This window comes from Scyliorhinus torazame, chromosome 6 (assembly GCF_047496885.1).
Source record: "Scyliorhinus torazame isolate Kashiwa2021f chromosome 6, sScyTor2.1, whole genome shotgun sequence".
NCBI classification, from domain to species: domain Eukaryota; kingdom Metazoa; phylum Chordata; class Chondrichthyes; order Carcharhiniformes; family Scyliorhinidae; genus Scyliorhinus; species Scyliorhinus torazame.
Window position 1 is genome coordinate 127,890,539 of NC_092712.1, and position 16,106 is coordinate 127,906,644.

General features: G+C 47.3%; 1 protein-coding gene across 4 annotated transcripts in view; it reads left to right on the plus strand.

Annotated features, from left to right (window-relative positions):
* LOC140425013 (E3 ubiquitin-protein ligase HECW1-like) overlaps window positions 1-16,106 on the plus strand; it is an 856,744-nt gene that overhangs the window by 321,280 nt on the left and 519,358 nt on the right. For all 4 annotated transcript variants that reach the window (XM_072508780.1, XM_072508779.1, XM_072508783.1 and 1 more), the window contains one exon: window positions 2,708-2,802. In XM_072508780.1, coding sequence (XP_072364881.1) covers window positions 2,708-2,802 — 95 coding nt within the window. The remainder of the gene's footprint in view (window positions 1-2,707; window positions 2,803-16,106) is intronic.

Here is a 16,106-nt window from a genome sequence, read left to right on the forward strand (position 1 = left end):
TGGCCTGTAATATTAGGAAGGGCGTTCCAGGATATTGAACCAGCAGCAGGGAAGACAAGGTGATATAATTCCAAGTGAGGAAGGAGTGTGGCTTGGAGGGCAACTTTAATTAAAAACAGTCCAAGTAATCTTTCAAACGAAAATTTCTATATTGTCAGCAGAAAATAACAGGAATATTTTACTACACAAACACAGAAACGATCTTTCCAAATCCATGTAGAAAGTAGAACACTCCTTGCTGCACTTTACATACCTGCAAGTATGCTTAATCTTGATTGTAGCAGAGGACCATCTATGTAATGGAATTGATCCACCGGGAATGAAGGGAAATAAGCTACGTATACTGAATAAGTATGCCTCAGGTGAAAAGCTTCATGTAATCCTTAAATGCTGAGATTTTACCACGGGTCAGAAGTTAACTTAAAGTAACAAGGTGTGGAGATGCGGGCGTTAGACTGGGGTAAGCACAGTACGAAGTCTTACAACACCAGGTTAAAGTCCAACAGGTTTGTTTCGATGTCACTAGCTTTCGGAGCGCTGCTCCTTCCTCAGGTGAATGAAGAGGTATGTTCCAGAAACACATATATAGACAAATTCAAAGATGCCAAACAATGCTTGGAATGCGACCATTAGCAGGTGATTAAATCTTTACAGATCCAGAGATGGGGTAACCCCAGGTTAAAGAGGAGTGAATCGAATCAAGCCAGGACAGTTGGTAGGATTTCGCATGAACGAATGAACGGACATCGCGCAACAATCGCAAGGCAGGAATGTTCCCTTCCAGTCGGGGAACACTTCAGCAGTCAAGGGCATTCAGCCTCTCATCTCCGGGGAAGCGTTCTCCAAGGCTCCAAGGGGCAGCACGGTAGCCTTGTGGATAGCACAATTGCTTCACAGCTCCAGGGTCCCAGGTTCTATTCCAGCTTGGGTCACTGTCTGTGCGGAGTCTGCACATCCTCCCCGTGTGTGCGTGGGTTTCCTCCGGGTGCTCCGGTTTCCTCCCACAGTCCAAAGATGTGCAGGTTAGGTGGATTGGCCATGATAAATTGCCCTTTGTGTCCAAAATTGCCCTTAGTGTTGGGTGGGGTTACTGGGTTATGGGGATAGGGTGGCAGTGTTGACCTTGGGTAGGGTGCTCTTTCCAAGAGCCGGTGCAGACTCGATGGGCTGAATGGCCTCCTTCTGCACTGTAAATTCTGTAAATTCTATGATAAGGCGGCCTTCAGGACGCGCGACAACGCAGAATCGCCGAGCAGAAACTTATAGCCAAGTTCCGCACACATGAGTGCGGCCTCAACCGGGACCTGGGATTCATGTCGCATTACATTCATCCCCCACCATCTGGCCTGCAAAATCCTACCAACTGTCCTAGCTTGACACAATTCACACCTCTTTAACCTGGGGTTACCCCATCTCTGGATCTGTAAAGATTTAATCACCTGCTAATGGTCGCATTCCTAGCATTGTTTGGCATCTTTGAATTTGTCTATATATGTGTTTCTGGAACATACCTCTTCATTCACCTGAGGAAGGAGCAGCGCTCCGAAAGCTAGTGACATCGAAACAAACCTGTTGGACTTTAACCTGGTGTTGTAAGACTTCGTAAAGTAACACGGACCGAAAACAATTTCAGGGCTTCAGTCACATCAGTTGAAGAAGGGCTATTTCACGTTCCTATTGCTTTTCCATTTATTTTATTTTTCCAGGAACTCGTACTTAGGAGATTATTCCCTCATCAATCCCCCTCTAATACAGCAGTATCTCTTGATTCCGGAACAATCCTTGGAAGATTAAAAGGGATAAACTGTATTCTCAGTAGGCTTTTTTTAAGCTAGATTGAGCAGGATCGAGGGGCCTACTCCAGCTTTTAATTCATAATTTCTTTAAAAGTCCTAAATTCATAATTTCTTTATCTAGATTAAGCTCAGACCTGATGCTGAGTAGGCTAATGTAAGCATGGTGTTGAATTTGCTGCAATTGAGCTTGTGAATGTGCAGCCTATTTTTATGTGGATGAGACACATCTTACCCCCTTAACAAGTTTAATGCTTGTGCAAATGGATCTGCAAAAAAAAGGTTATTTAATATTACAAGGGCCACACAGGACAGACGTGGGGAGATTCATAGCAGTCAGCCTTCTGGGAAGAGGATGACAACAGTGAATGAACGAATGTCACAGGAAATGATTGCTTTAAACAAAGACATCTAAACATAAACTCTGTTCTTTCTTTGCGCTTAATGAGTATCTTTGCAATGTTGTGTGATTGGCGTGTTGTTGCTTCTTTGAAATATGCTGGAGATTATGGAATGTAAATTCCTGCACCTAACTGCCAACGAGTGATCTTGCTGGTTGTGCATACATCTGGATGTTGTATGAGAATGACAGTGTACTTGACTTTGATGCCTGCACAGTCAAATACTCCATTGACACTTGCTGTCAAGATTCAGAAGTGAATAATGGCTACTTGGGTGAAGTACCAGAAGGTAGAACAATTCCATAAATGGAAACAACATGATTTTAAAATAATAGATTAGGGGGAGAAAACTTGTAAGAAAGTTTTTTTTCCCCACAATTCTAAAATAAAGAATAAATTTATAATTAATCAAAATGTAGCTCTTGTTTAGTACAAACCACAACAGCAAAACAACAGGAATGAATGTTTCACATAGTGATCTGCTGAAGCTTTAATATGACCTTTATCTTTCAGCTGAAACAAAAATCTGCTTTAAGTATTACCATGGAGCCAGTGGAGCACTTCGAGCAACAACCCCAAGCATCAGTGTGAGAAATCCTTCTGTTCCTGTGAGTTCCAACTATTGTGTTTACGATATATACATGTAGACATCATTAGGTAATCACCCACAATAATTTTCCATTTCTGTGCTGGTAAGCTCAGATGTGACTAAAGGTATAGATAAAAATAGAATTTGACCTCTTTCGCACCACGGTCTGTAGTGACTGAAAGACAACAGATGGTGTTGTAATTGTAATGCAGCAAATCACACCATTATGGCACTGTCCTTCTCTCCAAACATCTTTTTTCACATGCTGAGGTCTATACAAACTATCTCAGTTACCTTTTGAAATAAAATAAAATCTTCTCTCCACATTTGATCGAAAATTAACAATGTTTTAAAAATCTACTTATGTTTGACCGATGCTGTTTATCATTAAATTCAATGCTTTACATTGTGGGTGAGATGGTGCCTTAACCTAAGATTCGGCCCCCTTCAGGACTTATTCCTGTCATTTATAAAATGCTATTAATGAAAGTACATAGACATCCTCATGTTATACCTGTGCCTGTAAGGCAATGCGAGTTAGTGTTAATTTTCATGGAGAGACTGGTCCTATTGCATTTTATATTTTTAAAATATGATCAATTAAATGTCAGATTCATTCTTTAGATAGTTAATGGATTGTTTTTCATTTAAGAGACTTTATTTGACAATTTTTCATTCCTGCTCTTCTATAAATCTTTCTTTTTGGTGGGGTCTGGTAACTGATTCAGATGGCCGTTTTAATATTGTTCCAACATTTGGAAGTCCTTCAATTATTTTTATTATTTGGGAATCATGGTCGAGTCAATTTTTTTCCCTTCCCTCATGGCTACACAAGCAGACATGCTAATAAATTAGCAGCATGATTTTTATTTCCATTGAAGTCAATAGCAATAAATCAATACAGCACTGGATGCCAGGTTGCTCTGCCAGGGACATTGCCAGGGTGCCATGCTGGCATTACTAAGGTGCCCGGGTGGAGGTTGCCTGTGCCGGGGATCGGGCCCGAGGGTGCCCTGCCCTTATGAGATGGGATGGGTTGGGGTAGAGAACTCAAGGAGCCCCCCAATCGGCAAGTTCGGGAGTTGGGGCGGTCCAGAGGCCACTGTGTGTGGTTGAGAGGTCAGGGTGGCATTTAAAAATGGCACCCCGATCTCTTCCTGCACTGACCAAATAGTGAGGTAAGTGCAGCCTCAGCAGAGCATTCCGTGCAGAGGACCCCAAAAAAACCAAAGTCCAGTTTGATAGTGGGATCGTTCTCGATGCTGCAGGCTCTGAGAAACACCTCGCTATTCGCACCCAAAATGGGGCTGGTTTTATTTTGTTAAATCACACCCATCAAGTCCAAATGGGTTCACAGGTGACAGCCCATAAGCTATTCATCTGGCATAATACCATGGGTGGGTCGTGTTGTAGGACAACAGGACGTTAGCCAACTGATGGCTCACTGATCGGTCTGATTGCTTCCTCGTGGCATTCTTAAAAGTCTGTACAGCCCATTCCATCAAACCGCTGGATGCAGGGTGATATGGGGCTGCCCTAGTCTGCCAGATCCTGTTCGTCTGAAGAAAGCATTGAAAATAGACTCCAGTAAAAGGAGTACCATTATCGGACACAGTGGCCGGGGCGCCGAGTCGGAGAATCCCGGGGGGGGGGGGGGAGATGCGAGACTCACACCCCGACGCCGGCTTCCCCATTCTCGGGCGCCTGCGGGATTCCCGCTGCGTCGGTCAGGGGCCATTGACAGTGGCCCCCCGGCGATTCTCCGGGCCCCAATGGGCCAAGTGGCCGACATGTTCGGCTGAGTCCCACCAGCATGGGTTACTCAGGTCCCACACGGCGGGACCTGGAAGGTGAGTCTGCGAGGACCATCCGGGCGGGGGGATCCGACCGCGGGGTGGTGGTGGGGGGGGGGGGGGGGTGCCCACACGGTGGCCTGGCCCGTGATTGGGCCTACCGATCAGCGGGCGGGCTGGTTCCATGGGGGCCTATTTTACTACGCGCCGGACACCTCTAGGGCTCCGCCATATTGCCCCGGGTCGGCGCGGAAAAGGGAACCCCCGCGCCGGCCGTTCCGTACATGCGTGGAATCACACTGGCCGTTCCACGCATGCGCGAACTCGAGCCGGCCATTCAGCACCGGCTGGAGCTGCGGGGACCACTCCGGCGCCAACCTAGTCCCCTAGGAAGGGGAGCATTCCCCATTATCGGTGACCGCTGACGCCGGAGTGGTTGGCGCCGCTTTTCACGCCGACGTGGGGTCATAGCCCCATTATTGGAGAATCCACCCAATGACTTCTGACAGGCCGTGAAAGCCGAATGTCCGGCCTAAGGCGTCCATAGTAGCTGCTGAAGCTGTAGCTCCCATCTCTTGTATGAATGGCCATTTGGAATGAGGGACTACCAAGTCAAGAACATCCTGTCTAAGAAAGGGCCTGCATAGTCATCTTGCATTCTGGTCCATGAGAGGCCCAACCACTCGCAGGGATGGAGTTTGGCTAAAGGAGGTAATGATTGTTGAGTGTAGCAGGGAACGCATTGCCATAATACTTCCTCAATAGTTTTATTGATTCCTGACCACCAGATATAGCTACAAACCTTCATTTTTGTCTGGCCCGAATGGGCACCATGTATTTCTTGTAAAAGGGTTCCATCATAGATTAACATAGAATTTACAGTGCAGAAGGAGGCCATTCGGCCCATCGAGACTGCACTGGCTCTTGGAAAGAGCACCCTACCCAAGGTCAACACCTCCACCCGATCCCCATAACCCAGTAACCCCACCTAATCCCCATAACCCAGTAACCCCACCCAACACGAAGGGCAATTTTGGACACTAAGGGCAATTTATCATGGCTAATCCACCTAACCTGCACATCTTTGGACTGTGGGAGGAAACCGGAGCATCCGGAGGAAACCCACGCACACACGGAGAGGATGTGCAGACTCCGACAGACAGTGACCCAAGCCGGAATCAAACTTGGGACCCTGGAGCTGTGAAGCAATTGTGCTATCCACAATGCTACCGTGCATCGCTGGGGGTGGAGCGACGACTCTAGAACCCCAAAGTATTGCTTCACCCTCGCAGGTTAGTTCATCCTTACGCGATAACTAGGACCTCAACTGTTCGGATTTCTCGTGGTGCAAACCTGTTTGTATCAACCGCTTCACCTTGGGCAATACCGAATCTCATTGAGTCCAATTGTGTATATGCCTGGATGACACCAGCAGGTATCTAAGAAGTTTACTGCCAAGGTGATCTCTTGGGTGACTGGCGGTGGTGCAACTTGCTTTATAGTGATTCAATGTGTCCGCATTAGAGTTTTGGGTGTCAGACCTGTGTTGGAAGGTATAATTGTAGTCTGCTAGCAGCAAGGCCCAATGTTCCACCTTGATGAAGGTAATTGTGGGTATTGGCTTGTCCTCTCTCAAAGGACCCAATAGTCTGTTATTATGCCGAATTGCTGACCGTGGGCATATTGGTGGAACTTTTCTGCTCCTTCCATTGCCAACATCGCTGTTTCCTTAGTAACTGGTGAAGTGGTGCCAATGTCATCGCCACGTTTGGAATGAATCTGCCATAATAGTTCACCATTCCCAGCAAAGATTTCAGCTTGGCTACATTCCTGGGTGCTAGGATCTCTCCTATGGCTGTGGCCTTTTCTTTGAGTGGGTGTAGACCTTTGGAAACCCAAGTTAATGACTTCGGAGGCCTGGAAGATAAATTTTTCATGTTTAAGGTGGACTCCAGCACCTCTGGACCTCTTTAATAAAGCCTCCAAGCATGACAAGTGCTCTTCATCTGTGGTTCCAGTGACCAAAACATCATCTCGGTAGAATATCACTTTCGGGATACCCAGAAGGAGGTTTTTCACGGTGTGCTGGAAAATAGCGCAAGCCAAGGAAATGCCGAATGGTGGCCTTGTGTACTTAAATAGGCCCTTCTGTGTATTGATTGTGGCGAATGTTTAGGACCCCTCTTCTAGCTCTATCTGCGGGTACATGTGTCTGAAATCCAGCTTAGAATAGGTGAGGCCTCCCGCCAGCTTGGCGTAGAGGTCTTTGTTTCTGGGGGTCATGTACCTATCCACCTGAGCAGCCTGATTGACAGTGAGTTTATAATCCCCACGTAGTCTTAGTGATTGGTTTGGCTTCAGCACAGGGACTATGGGGGTCTCCCACTGGGAAAATTGCACTTGTTTACTAATTCCCAGTTCCTCTATCGCTTTAGCTCAGCTTCAACTTTTTGATGTAGGGTGAAAGGGGCTGGTCTGGTCTTAAAAATCATAGGTGTCGAGTCTGCATCAACAGAAATTTTGACCTTGATGTCCTTGATCCGACAATACTCATTGTGGAACATGTCCTCATATCTTAGCAGGACATCTTGAAAACCTTTGTATGCGACTGTGAAGATTGCCAGTCAATTTCATTTAATTCGCTGCAACCAGTACCTTCCTTGGTCTACAACAATCAAAGGCAGTTGGGCCTCTTGTCCTTGTAAGCTACTGATGTACTGGTGGTCCCAAATGTTTTTAGGGTTTCCCCCATATAGGTTGATAGCTTGGCTGTCAGGCTACCCAAATTCAGGGTCTGAGCCCCTTCTCAAATATCATCAAATGTCTACTCCCGCACAACTGCAACTGATGCCCCAGTATTGACTTCCGTCTTCAAGGCTGTTCCATTCACTTCCAGAATTATTTCGGTTGGGCCTGTCTTATTTATTTTGACCACATTCAGACGGTACATTTTGTGCTCTGCTCAGAGTTCTTCTCCACTTGGTTCAGTGGTGTCGTGGATTGCTGCTGCTGCTGCCGTTTTTTTGCATTGATGCGCTTTGCCTCACACAGCAACTGGATATGGCCCTTTGACCGTGTCTAGTTCTCTGCTGTGTCTGTTGATCTCGCCGTGCACCTTGCAGCCATACTGCCCCACAATTGATTCACTGCTTCTTCGGACATGCTTTAAAGCTCAGAAGCCTCTTTTTCGGCACACTCTGTCACCTGAGCTATCTTGATCGCTTCATCTAATGTGATTTTCATTTCAGCCAGGAGTTTTTTCTGGATAGTGAGATTGTTGATCCTGCAAACTAAGCGGCGCACAGTATACCACTGAGCACTGCACCAAACCCACAGGACTCAACCATTTAGCAGAGCCTGGCTACATAGATGGAGATGGACTCTTTTGGGTCCCTAACAGCAGAGTTGAATTTGTACTGCTTTAAGGTGATCGAGGGCCTAAGGCTAAAATTTTCCTTGACCAATGTAACTAACTGGTTGAAGGTTTTTGAGTTGGAAGCCTCTGGGGACATAGGATTTCTTATCAGTTTGTAAGTTTAAGGCCCACGAACCGTCAAAATGATCACCTTCTGCTTGTCTTCCCCTGCTATCTCATTTGCTGTGCAATAAAAGCAGGGTCGTTCAATGTATTGGCTCCAATGCCTGGCCCCCTGGTCGAATGGTTCTAACTTTCCAATCATTGGCACTTTTTGTATTCCACTGTCGAAGGTTTCTGATTCTCATCTGTCTTCTGAGGTGTCTCCCTTCCCGTTTCAAATCCCAAATGGCTGAAGGCTAACGGTCAAATTGTTTACCTCATCGAGACGATACACCGAAGACTTCCAGTAACAACTAAAAGGGTTTATTAACAGCAGGCAAAGGCAACTGCATACAGGCACCGACCATAGAACATAGAACATCACAGCGCAGTACAGGCCCTTCGGCCCTCGATGTGGCGCCGACCTGTGAAACCACTCTAAAGCCCATCTACAGTATTCCCTTATCGTCCATATGTCTATCCAATGACCATTTGAATGCCCTTAGTGTTGGCGAGTCCACTACTGTTGCAGGCAGGGCATTCCACTCCCTTACTACTCTCTGAGTAAAGAACCTACCTCTGACATCTGTCCTCTATCTATCTCCCCTCAATTTAAAGGTATGTCCCCTTGTGCTAGACATCACCATCCGAGGAAAAAGGCTCTCACTGTCCACCCTATCCAATCCTCTGATCATCTTGTATGCCTCAATTAAGTCACCTCTTAACCTTCTCTCGAACGAAAACAGCCTCAAGTCCCTCAGCCTTCCCTCATAAGATCTTCCCTCCATACCATGCAACATTCTGGTAAATCTCCTCTGCACCCTTTCCAATGCTTCCACATCCTTCCTATGATGCAGCGACCAGAATTGCACGCAATACTCCAAATGCGGCCACACCAGAGTTTTGTACAGCTGCAACATGATCTCATGGCTCCGAAACTCAATCCCTCTACCAATAAAAGCTAACACACCGTACGCCTTCTTAACAACCCTCTCAACCTGGGTGGCAACTTTCAGGGATCTATGTACATGGACACCGAGATATCTCTGCTTATCCACTCTACCAAGAATCTTACCATCAGCCCAGTACTCTGTCTTCCTGTTATTCCTTCCAAAATGAATCACCTCACACTTTTATGCATTAAACTCCATTTGCCACCTCTCAGCCCAGCGCTGCAGCTTATCTATGTCCCGCTGTAACTTGTAACATCCTTCCGCACTGTCCACAACTCCACCGACTTTAGTGTCATCTGCAAATGTACTCACCCATCCTTCTACGCCCTCCTCCAGGTCATTTATAAAAATGACAAACAGCAGTGGCCCCAAAACAGATCCTTGTGGTACACCACTAGTAACTGGACTCCAGTCTGAACATTTCCCAACAACCACCACCCTTTGTCTTCTTCCAGCTAGCCAATTCTGATCCAAACTGCTAAATCACCCTGAATCCCATGCCTCCGTATTTTCTGCAGTAACCTACCGTGGGGAACCTTATCAAATGCTTTACTGAAATCCATATATACCACATCAACTGCTTTACCCTCATCCACCTGCTTGGTCACGTTCTCAAAGAACTCAATAAGGTTTGTGAGGCACGACCTACCCTTCACGAAACCGTGTTGACTATCTCTAATCAAATTATTCCTTTCCAGATGATTATACATCCTATCTCTTATAAACCTTTCCAAGACTTTGCCCACCACAGAAGTAAGTCTCACTGGTCTATAGTTACCGGGGTTGTCTCTACTCCCCTTCTTGAACAAGGGGACAACATTTGCTATCCTCCAGTCTTCTGGCACTATTCCTGTAGACAGAGATGACTTAAAGATCAAAGCCAAAGGCTCAGCAATCTCCTCCCTAGCTTCCCAGAAAATCCTAGGATAAATCCCATCCGGCCCAGGGGACTTATCTATTTTCACACTTTCCAGAATTGCTAACATTTCCTCCTTATGAACCTCAAGCCCCTCTAGTCTAGTAGCCTGAATCTCAGTATTCTCCTCGACAACATTGTCTTTTCCCTGTGTGAATACTGTCGAAAAATATTCATTTATCACCTCCCTTATCTCCTCGGACTCCACGCACAACTTCCCACTACTGTCCTTGAATGGCCCTACTCTTACCCTCGTCATTCTTTTATTCCTGACATATCTATAGAAAGCTTGAGGGTTATCCTTGATCCTACCGGCCAAAGATTTCTCATGTCCCCTCCTGGCTCTTCTTAGCTCTCTCTTTAGGTCCTTCCTAGCTAAATTGCAACTCTCCAGCGCCCTAACTGAACCTTCATGTCTCATCTTTACATAAGCCTCCTTCTTCCTCTTGACAAGTGTTTTGACTGCTTTAGTAAAGTGACTTTAAACCACCTTCCTGCCTGCCGGTACACTCCTGCAACTTTGTAACCTTACTCATGACCTCACTACTCTCAACCTCCTGTATACTGGAGCTACAATTCAGGTTCCCAATCCCCTGCTGAACTGGTTTAACCCCTCCCGAAGAGCATTAGCAAATCCCCCCCCCCCAGGATATTGGTACCTCTCTGGTCCAGGTGTAGACCATCCCGTTTGTAGAGGTCCCACCGACCCCAAAATGAGCCCCAATTATCCAGAAATCTGAAACTCTCCCTCCTGCACCATCCCTGTAGCCATGTGTTCAACTCCTCTCTCTCCCTATTCCTCATCTCGTTATGTCATTGGTACCTATGTGGACCACGATTTGGGGCTGCTCCCCCCCCTTAAGAATGCCGAAAACACAATCCGACACATCATAGACCCTGGCACCTGGGAGGCAACACATCAACCGCGATCCTCTCTCGTTCCCACAGAATCTCCTATCTATCCCCCTAACTATGGATGCTCCAATGACTAATGCTCTACTCCTCTCCCCCCTTCCCTTCTGAGCAACAGGGACAGACTCTGTGCCAGAGACCTGTACCCCATGCCTTACCCCTGGTAAGTCGTCGTCCCCAACAGTATCCAAAGCGGTATACTTGTTACTAAGGGGAACGACCAGAGGGGATCCCTGAACTGACTGCTTCCTCCCAGCCCCTCTCACCGTCACCCATCTATCTTTATTCTTAGGAGTAACTACATCCCTGAAGCTTCTATCTATACCCACCTCTGCCTCCCGAATGATCCAAAGTTCATCCAGCTCCAGCTCCAGTTCCCTAACGCGGTTTCTGAGGAGCTGGAGATGGGTGCACTTCCCACAGCTGAAATCAGCAGGGACACTGACGGCTTCCCCCACCTCAAACATTCTGCAGGAGGAACATTGCACTACCTTCCCTGCCATCCCCTCTAGGTAAAAAAAAAGAAAGAAAGAAAGAGCTTACCTGTTATTCACTCTACCCCTTAGGTTAAAGGAGGTGGAAGGGTGGGGGACACTACAAGTGTAGTGTCTAGGGTTTTGAAACTGCCCAACTTAAGTAGAGGTAAAAATAAAACACTTAACTAGCAACCACTGCGCCCCACACGAAAACAGAAATCAGCTGTTATGGGCCTGCGCAAACAATTTAAATCTTTACTACTTACCCAGCAGTCACTCTGTCCTCACTTCGACTGGATTCAGCTAGAAACTCCCTCCAGTAAGTTTTTTAAAAATTTACTCCCCTTCTCAGCAAGCACTCACTCAGCAACCACTGCACCCCACACTATAACACCTAAGTGTCACTTGACAACAGCTCCTCCACAAACCACGTTCAGGTTATGGTGACCACAATGCACGTATGCAAATTTCCCCCGCAACAGCCAATCAGCAACTCCGCTCTACTGCCCTCTGCTGGATGCCAGCCTTCACTTGAACAGCTAGGGATTCTTGCACAGGTATACCTTCAAGTTACGGTGACCACAATGCACTTATGCAAATTTCCCCCACAACAGCCAATCAGCAGCTCCGCTCTACTGCCATCTGCTGGATGAGCAATGCTGGATAGGTCTTGACTCTCCAGCTCCGGGGCCCACACTGCGCAGGCCCCTGCTCCCAGGGTCCCACGCTTTCTATTGGTCGGGAATTGCGCGTTCCCCATGTGATTGGTCTGCGCCGGCCACGTGGACTGCAAAGCCAAACCCCTGCATACCCTCTGCTTCTTCTGTAATGGAAGTTGAGAGACACCAATCATCAGATGCTGCTTCATGGTTGGGTCCCTTATGGAGTTTGCCACCATTTCCAGGAGGTAGAGGGTGGGCCCCATGCTCTGCACAAAGTCCTGTGTCAAGTGCTGTTGGATTATGCTCCTTGAGAGTGATGTCAGATTTCTTGGAGCTTGTCAATGCACCAGGCATTTCTGTCTGCATACCTTTCAGTATTTCACTTGCCCCATCTGAATCCCCATCTGAGTCCCCTGTAGCAGAATGCATGTGCCACCTCACACTTCCGGAGGCTGATACCAAAGCTATTCTTTCCCCTTTGGACCGGCTGCAACCTATTCAGGCCCGACAACTCACCACATTCTGATCCCATCTCTAAGCTATTGTCTAAAGTTCACACGGTGCCAAAATCTAAGTTGGTGGCTGCAAATGTCAGATTGAGCGACAGTGTTTCTTCTTCATCAATATCTTTCTCTTCAAAGAATTCAGCCTCCTGCCCCTATGCCTGACCATGCAGGATGTCTTGGGTTTCTGAGAGCATAAGGACAGGGCTGGGGTGGGGCACAGGTGAGGTGAGGTAAAAGTAAGGCGTTCATGTTTACACCATCTGCAGATTATAAATCAAGACAGATTGCAGCATGAGAGAAAAATGGGATTCGAGAAGGTGGATTAAGAAGGAAGTAACTCAATGGTGGTTGCCTCAATGATGGCCATGGCGATCTCCGATATACGGATGAGCACATGGAGCCATACCTGAATCCCCACCAATTAGCAGCTGCTCCTTTGACTGGGCACCAACCTTAGCCAGCAAGTGAAAAGTGTGTCAGTGAGTATGCTTCAGTATTTTTGGTGATGTGCTTGCCACAGTTGAATAGCTGGCAGTGTATGTCAGTGTGCAGCTTGCAGCTGTGCCAAGAGTGTGAGAATGAGGTGAAGTTATAAATGTGAGGTTTGGGTTGTGGTTAATCGAGATTTTTGGGTGCGTGAAGGAGCTGTGGTGAATTGAACAGTGTGTGTGGCCAGTGGTGCAGTAGGTAGGATGTGAAGATGCAGTCACTGGCCTTGACTCCTCGCTGAAAGTCATCCTTACAGTACTGCATCCAGGCCTTTGTGGTGAGACTGCTTACATTGACAGCGAAGGCTATCTTGTACAAGGGTTTCCTCAATATTGTTGGGAGGGCTTCCTGACCCCCTGAGGAAAGAGAATCTCCCTCCTCCTGTGCACTTCTTGCACCAAAACCTCCAGTATGGTGTCCAAAAACCTGGGTACACAGTCTCTGATTTCAACTCCTCTTTAACCAATTCCAACCCTTGCTGCAGTCAGAATGCACCTTGTTTTAAGAGGTGTAGGATAGATTTAAGTGCTGTTAATGTAATGTGTTCTTTGGGCTCATGTTGTGTTGTGCAGCCATTAAACAATGTATTCAATACTAGACTGAAAGCCACAATCATGATAATATAAAGCAGCACCAAGTTTGCATGCTGCCTACATTATTTTGAACAGTGGGTTAATAGGGTATCGCATTCCACCCATCTTGGGTGCTATCCAATTGAATGCAGTTGTGTCTTAAATGGCCATTTAATTTAGTTACCATTCACAGCAGTTTTACATGGGATAATTGCTTATTTATATAATGTGGCTGTGGAAATATACACAGTAACTACAGCAATTATCAAATCTTCAGGATGAGTCAGATACATTAAACGTTTGTACACCATGTGCTTAATTGTCAACAGCAGGAAAATGTTCCGACGGGCAGATTGTGAATGCATATAAACATGCTAAATCCTCCATGGCAAGAGTTCCCAAACTGGGTCCATGGACCCCAAAGGTCTCCAGGGTATCCGCAAAGTGGTAGTCGCCGCATTACTGCTCAACGGCAGTTCGAACATGCAACATTTTTAAAGAATCAGAAATCAAATGGGCTAATCAGAGCAGGACCTCTTGGAGCACTGGGTGCTGATAGGAAAGGAGTGGGGTTTTCAGGCCTCTGGAACAGAGCAGGGTTTTCGGGCCTTGGGAATGGAGCTGGGTTTTCGGGTCTCGGTAAAGGAACAGGCTTTTCAGAACTTGGAAACTGAGGGGGGTTTACAGGCCTCGGGAACAGAGTAGGGTCTTCGGGCCTGGGGAACGGAGCGGAGATTTAAAGACTAGGGAACGGAGCGGGTTTACAGATCTCAGAAATGGAGCTGGGTTTTTGGGACTCCGGAATGGAGCGGGGAGTTCGGGTCTCAGAAATGGAGCTGGGTTTTTGGGACTCCGGAATGGAGCGGGGAGTTCGGGTCTCAGAAATGGAGCTGGGTTTTTGGAACTTGTGAATGGAGTGGGGATTTCGGGCTTCCGGAACGAAGTGGGGATTTCAGACATCGAGAACAGAGCAAGGTTTTCGGGCCTCCGGAATGGAGCGGGGATTTCAGGCCTCGGGAACAGAGCACGTTTTTGGGACTGGGGAATGGAGCATGGAATTCGGGACTCGAGAAAGGAGCGGGCTGTTCGGAACTTGGGAACAGAGCAGGGTTTTCGGGCCTTGAGAACTGAGTGTTGACTTCAGGCCTCAGGAACGGAGTGGGGTTTGCAGGCCTCAGAAATGGAGCAATGTTTTCGGGCCTCAGGAACGGAACGGGGATTTTGGTCTCAAGAATGGAGCAGGGTTTTCGGGCCTTGGGAAGGGAGCGCGGATTCAAGTCTCAGGAACAGAGTAGGGATTTTGTGCCTTGGGCACAGAGCAGGGTTTCCCAGCATAGGGAACTGGGCAAGGATTTCAGGCCTTGAGAATGGAGCACGGAATTTGGGTCTTGGGACCAGAGCATTGTTTTTGAGCCTTGGGAACAGAGCAGAGATTTTGGGCCTTGGGAACAGAGCAGAGTTTTGGGTCTCGGGAATGGAGGAGGGCTTCCGTGCCTCAGAAATGGAGCAGGAATTTTGGGCCTTGGGAATGGAGCGTGGAATTTCGGTCTCATGAACAGAGCAGGGTTTTTGGGCCGTGGGAACTGAGCAGAGATTTCGGGCCTTGGGAATGGAGCAGGGCTTTTGGGCCTTGGGGGCGGAGCAGGGCTTCCAGGCCTCAGGAATTTCGGACCTCGTGAACGGAACAGAGTTTTCGGGCCTCAGGAATGGAGCAGGGATTTCGGACCTCGGGAACGGAACAGGGTTCTCGTGCCTTGTGAATGGAGCATGGTATTAGGGTCTTGGGAACAGAGCTGGGTTTTTGAGCCTTGGGAACAGAGCAGGATTTTTGGGCCTTGGGAATGGAGCAGGGTTTTTGGGCCTCGGGAACAGAGTGAGGATTTCAGGCCTCAGGAACAGAGCGGGGTTTACAGGTCTCAGGAAAGGAGCGGAGTTTTCGGGCCTTCTGAAAGGAGGGAGTGGGTGGGGGGATCGGAGGGCTGGTGTTCAAATCTCGGGAAAGGAGCGGTATGGGGTGTTTCGGGTCTCGGAGAGAGGTGAAGATGTGAGTGTGTTTCTATGTGTGAGGATGTGTGTGCGCGCATGTGATTGTGAGGGTGAGTGTGTTTATGTGTGTAAGGGTGTGAGGGTTTAGGGGTGTGTGTGAATGTGAGAGAGAGAGATGAGCTTGTGTGTGTGAATGTGAGAGAGAGATATGTGCGTGTGTGTGCGACATAGACCGAGTGCATGTGTGTGTGTGCTTGTCCGATATTAGAAACAGCTTTCCAGCATTATTCCTCCTATTAAAAATGACAAGTGGTAAGATATTTTTAATCAGAGAACGTTTTCATTCTCACCAAATTAATATATGCATAGATATCGCTAGAAAAGAATTGTTTACATTAGATTTCGATGTTTGCACTTATTTCATGGCAAAAAAGGGCATTGACATTATGACAATGTTTGGGATTCCACGACTTGAAAGGTTTGGGAAACGCTGCTCTATTGCTTTGCTCACAGTGATTAGTGTGTATGCTATTTAATGTCA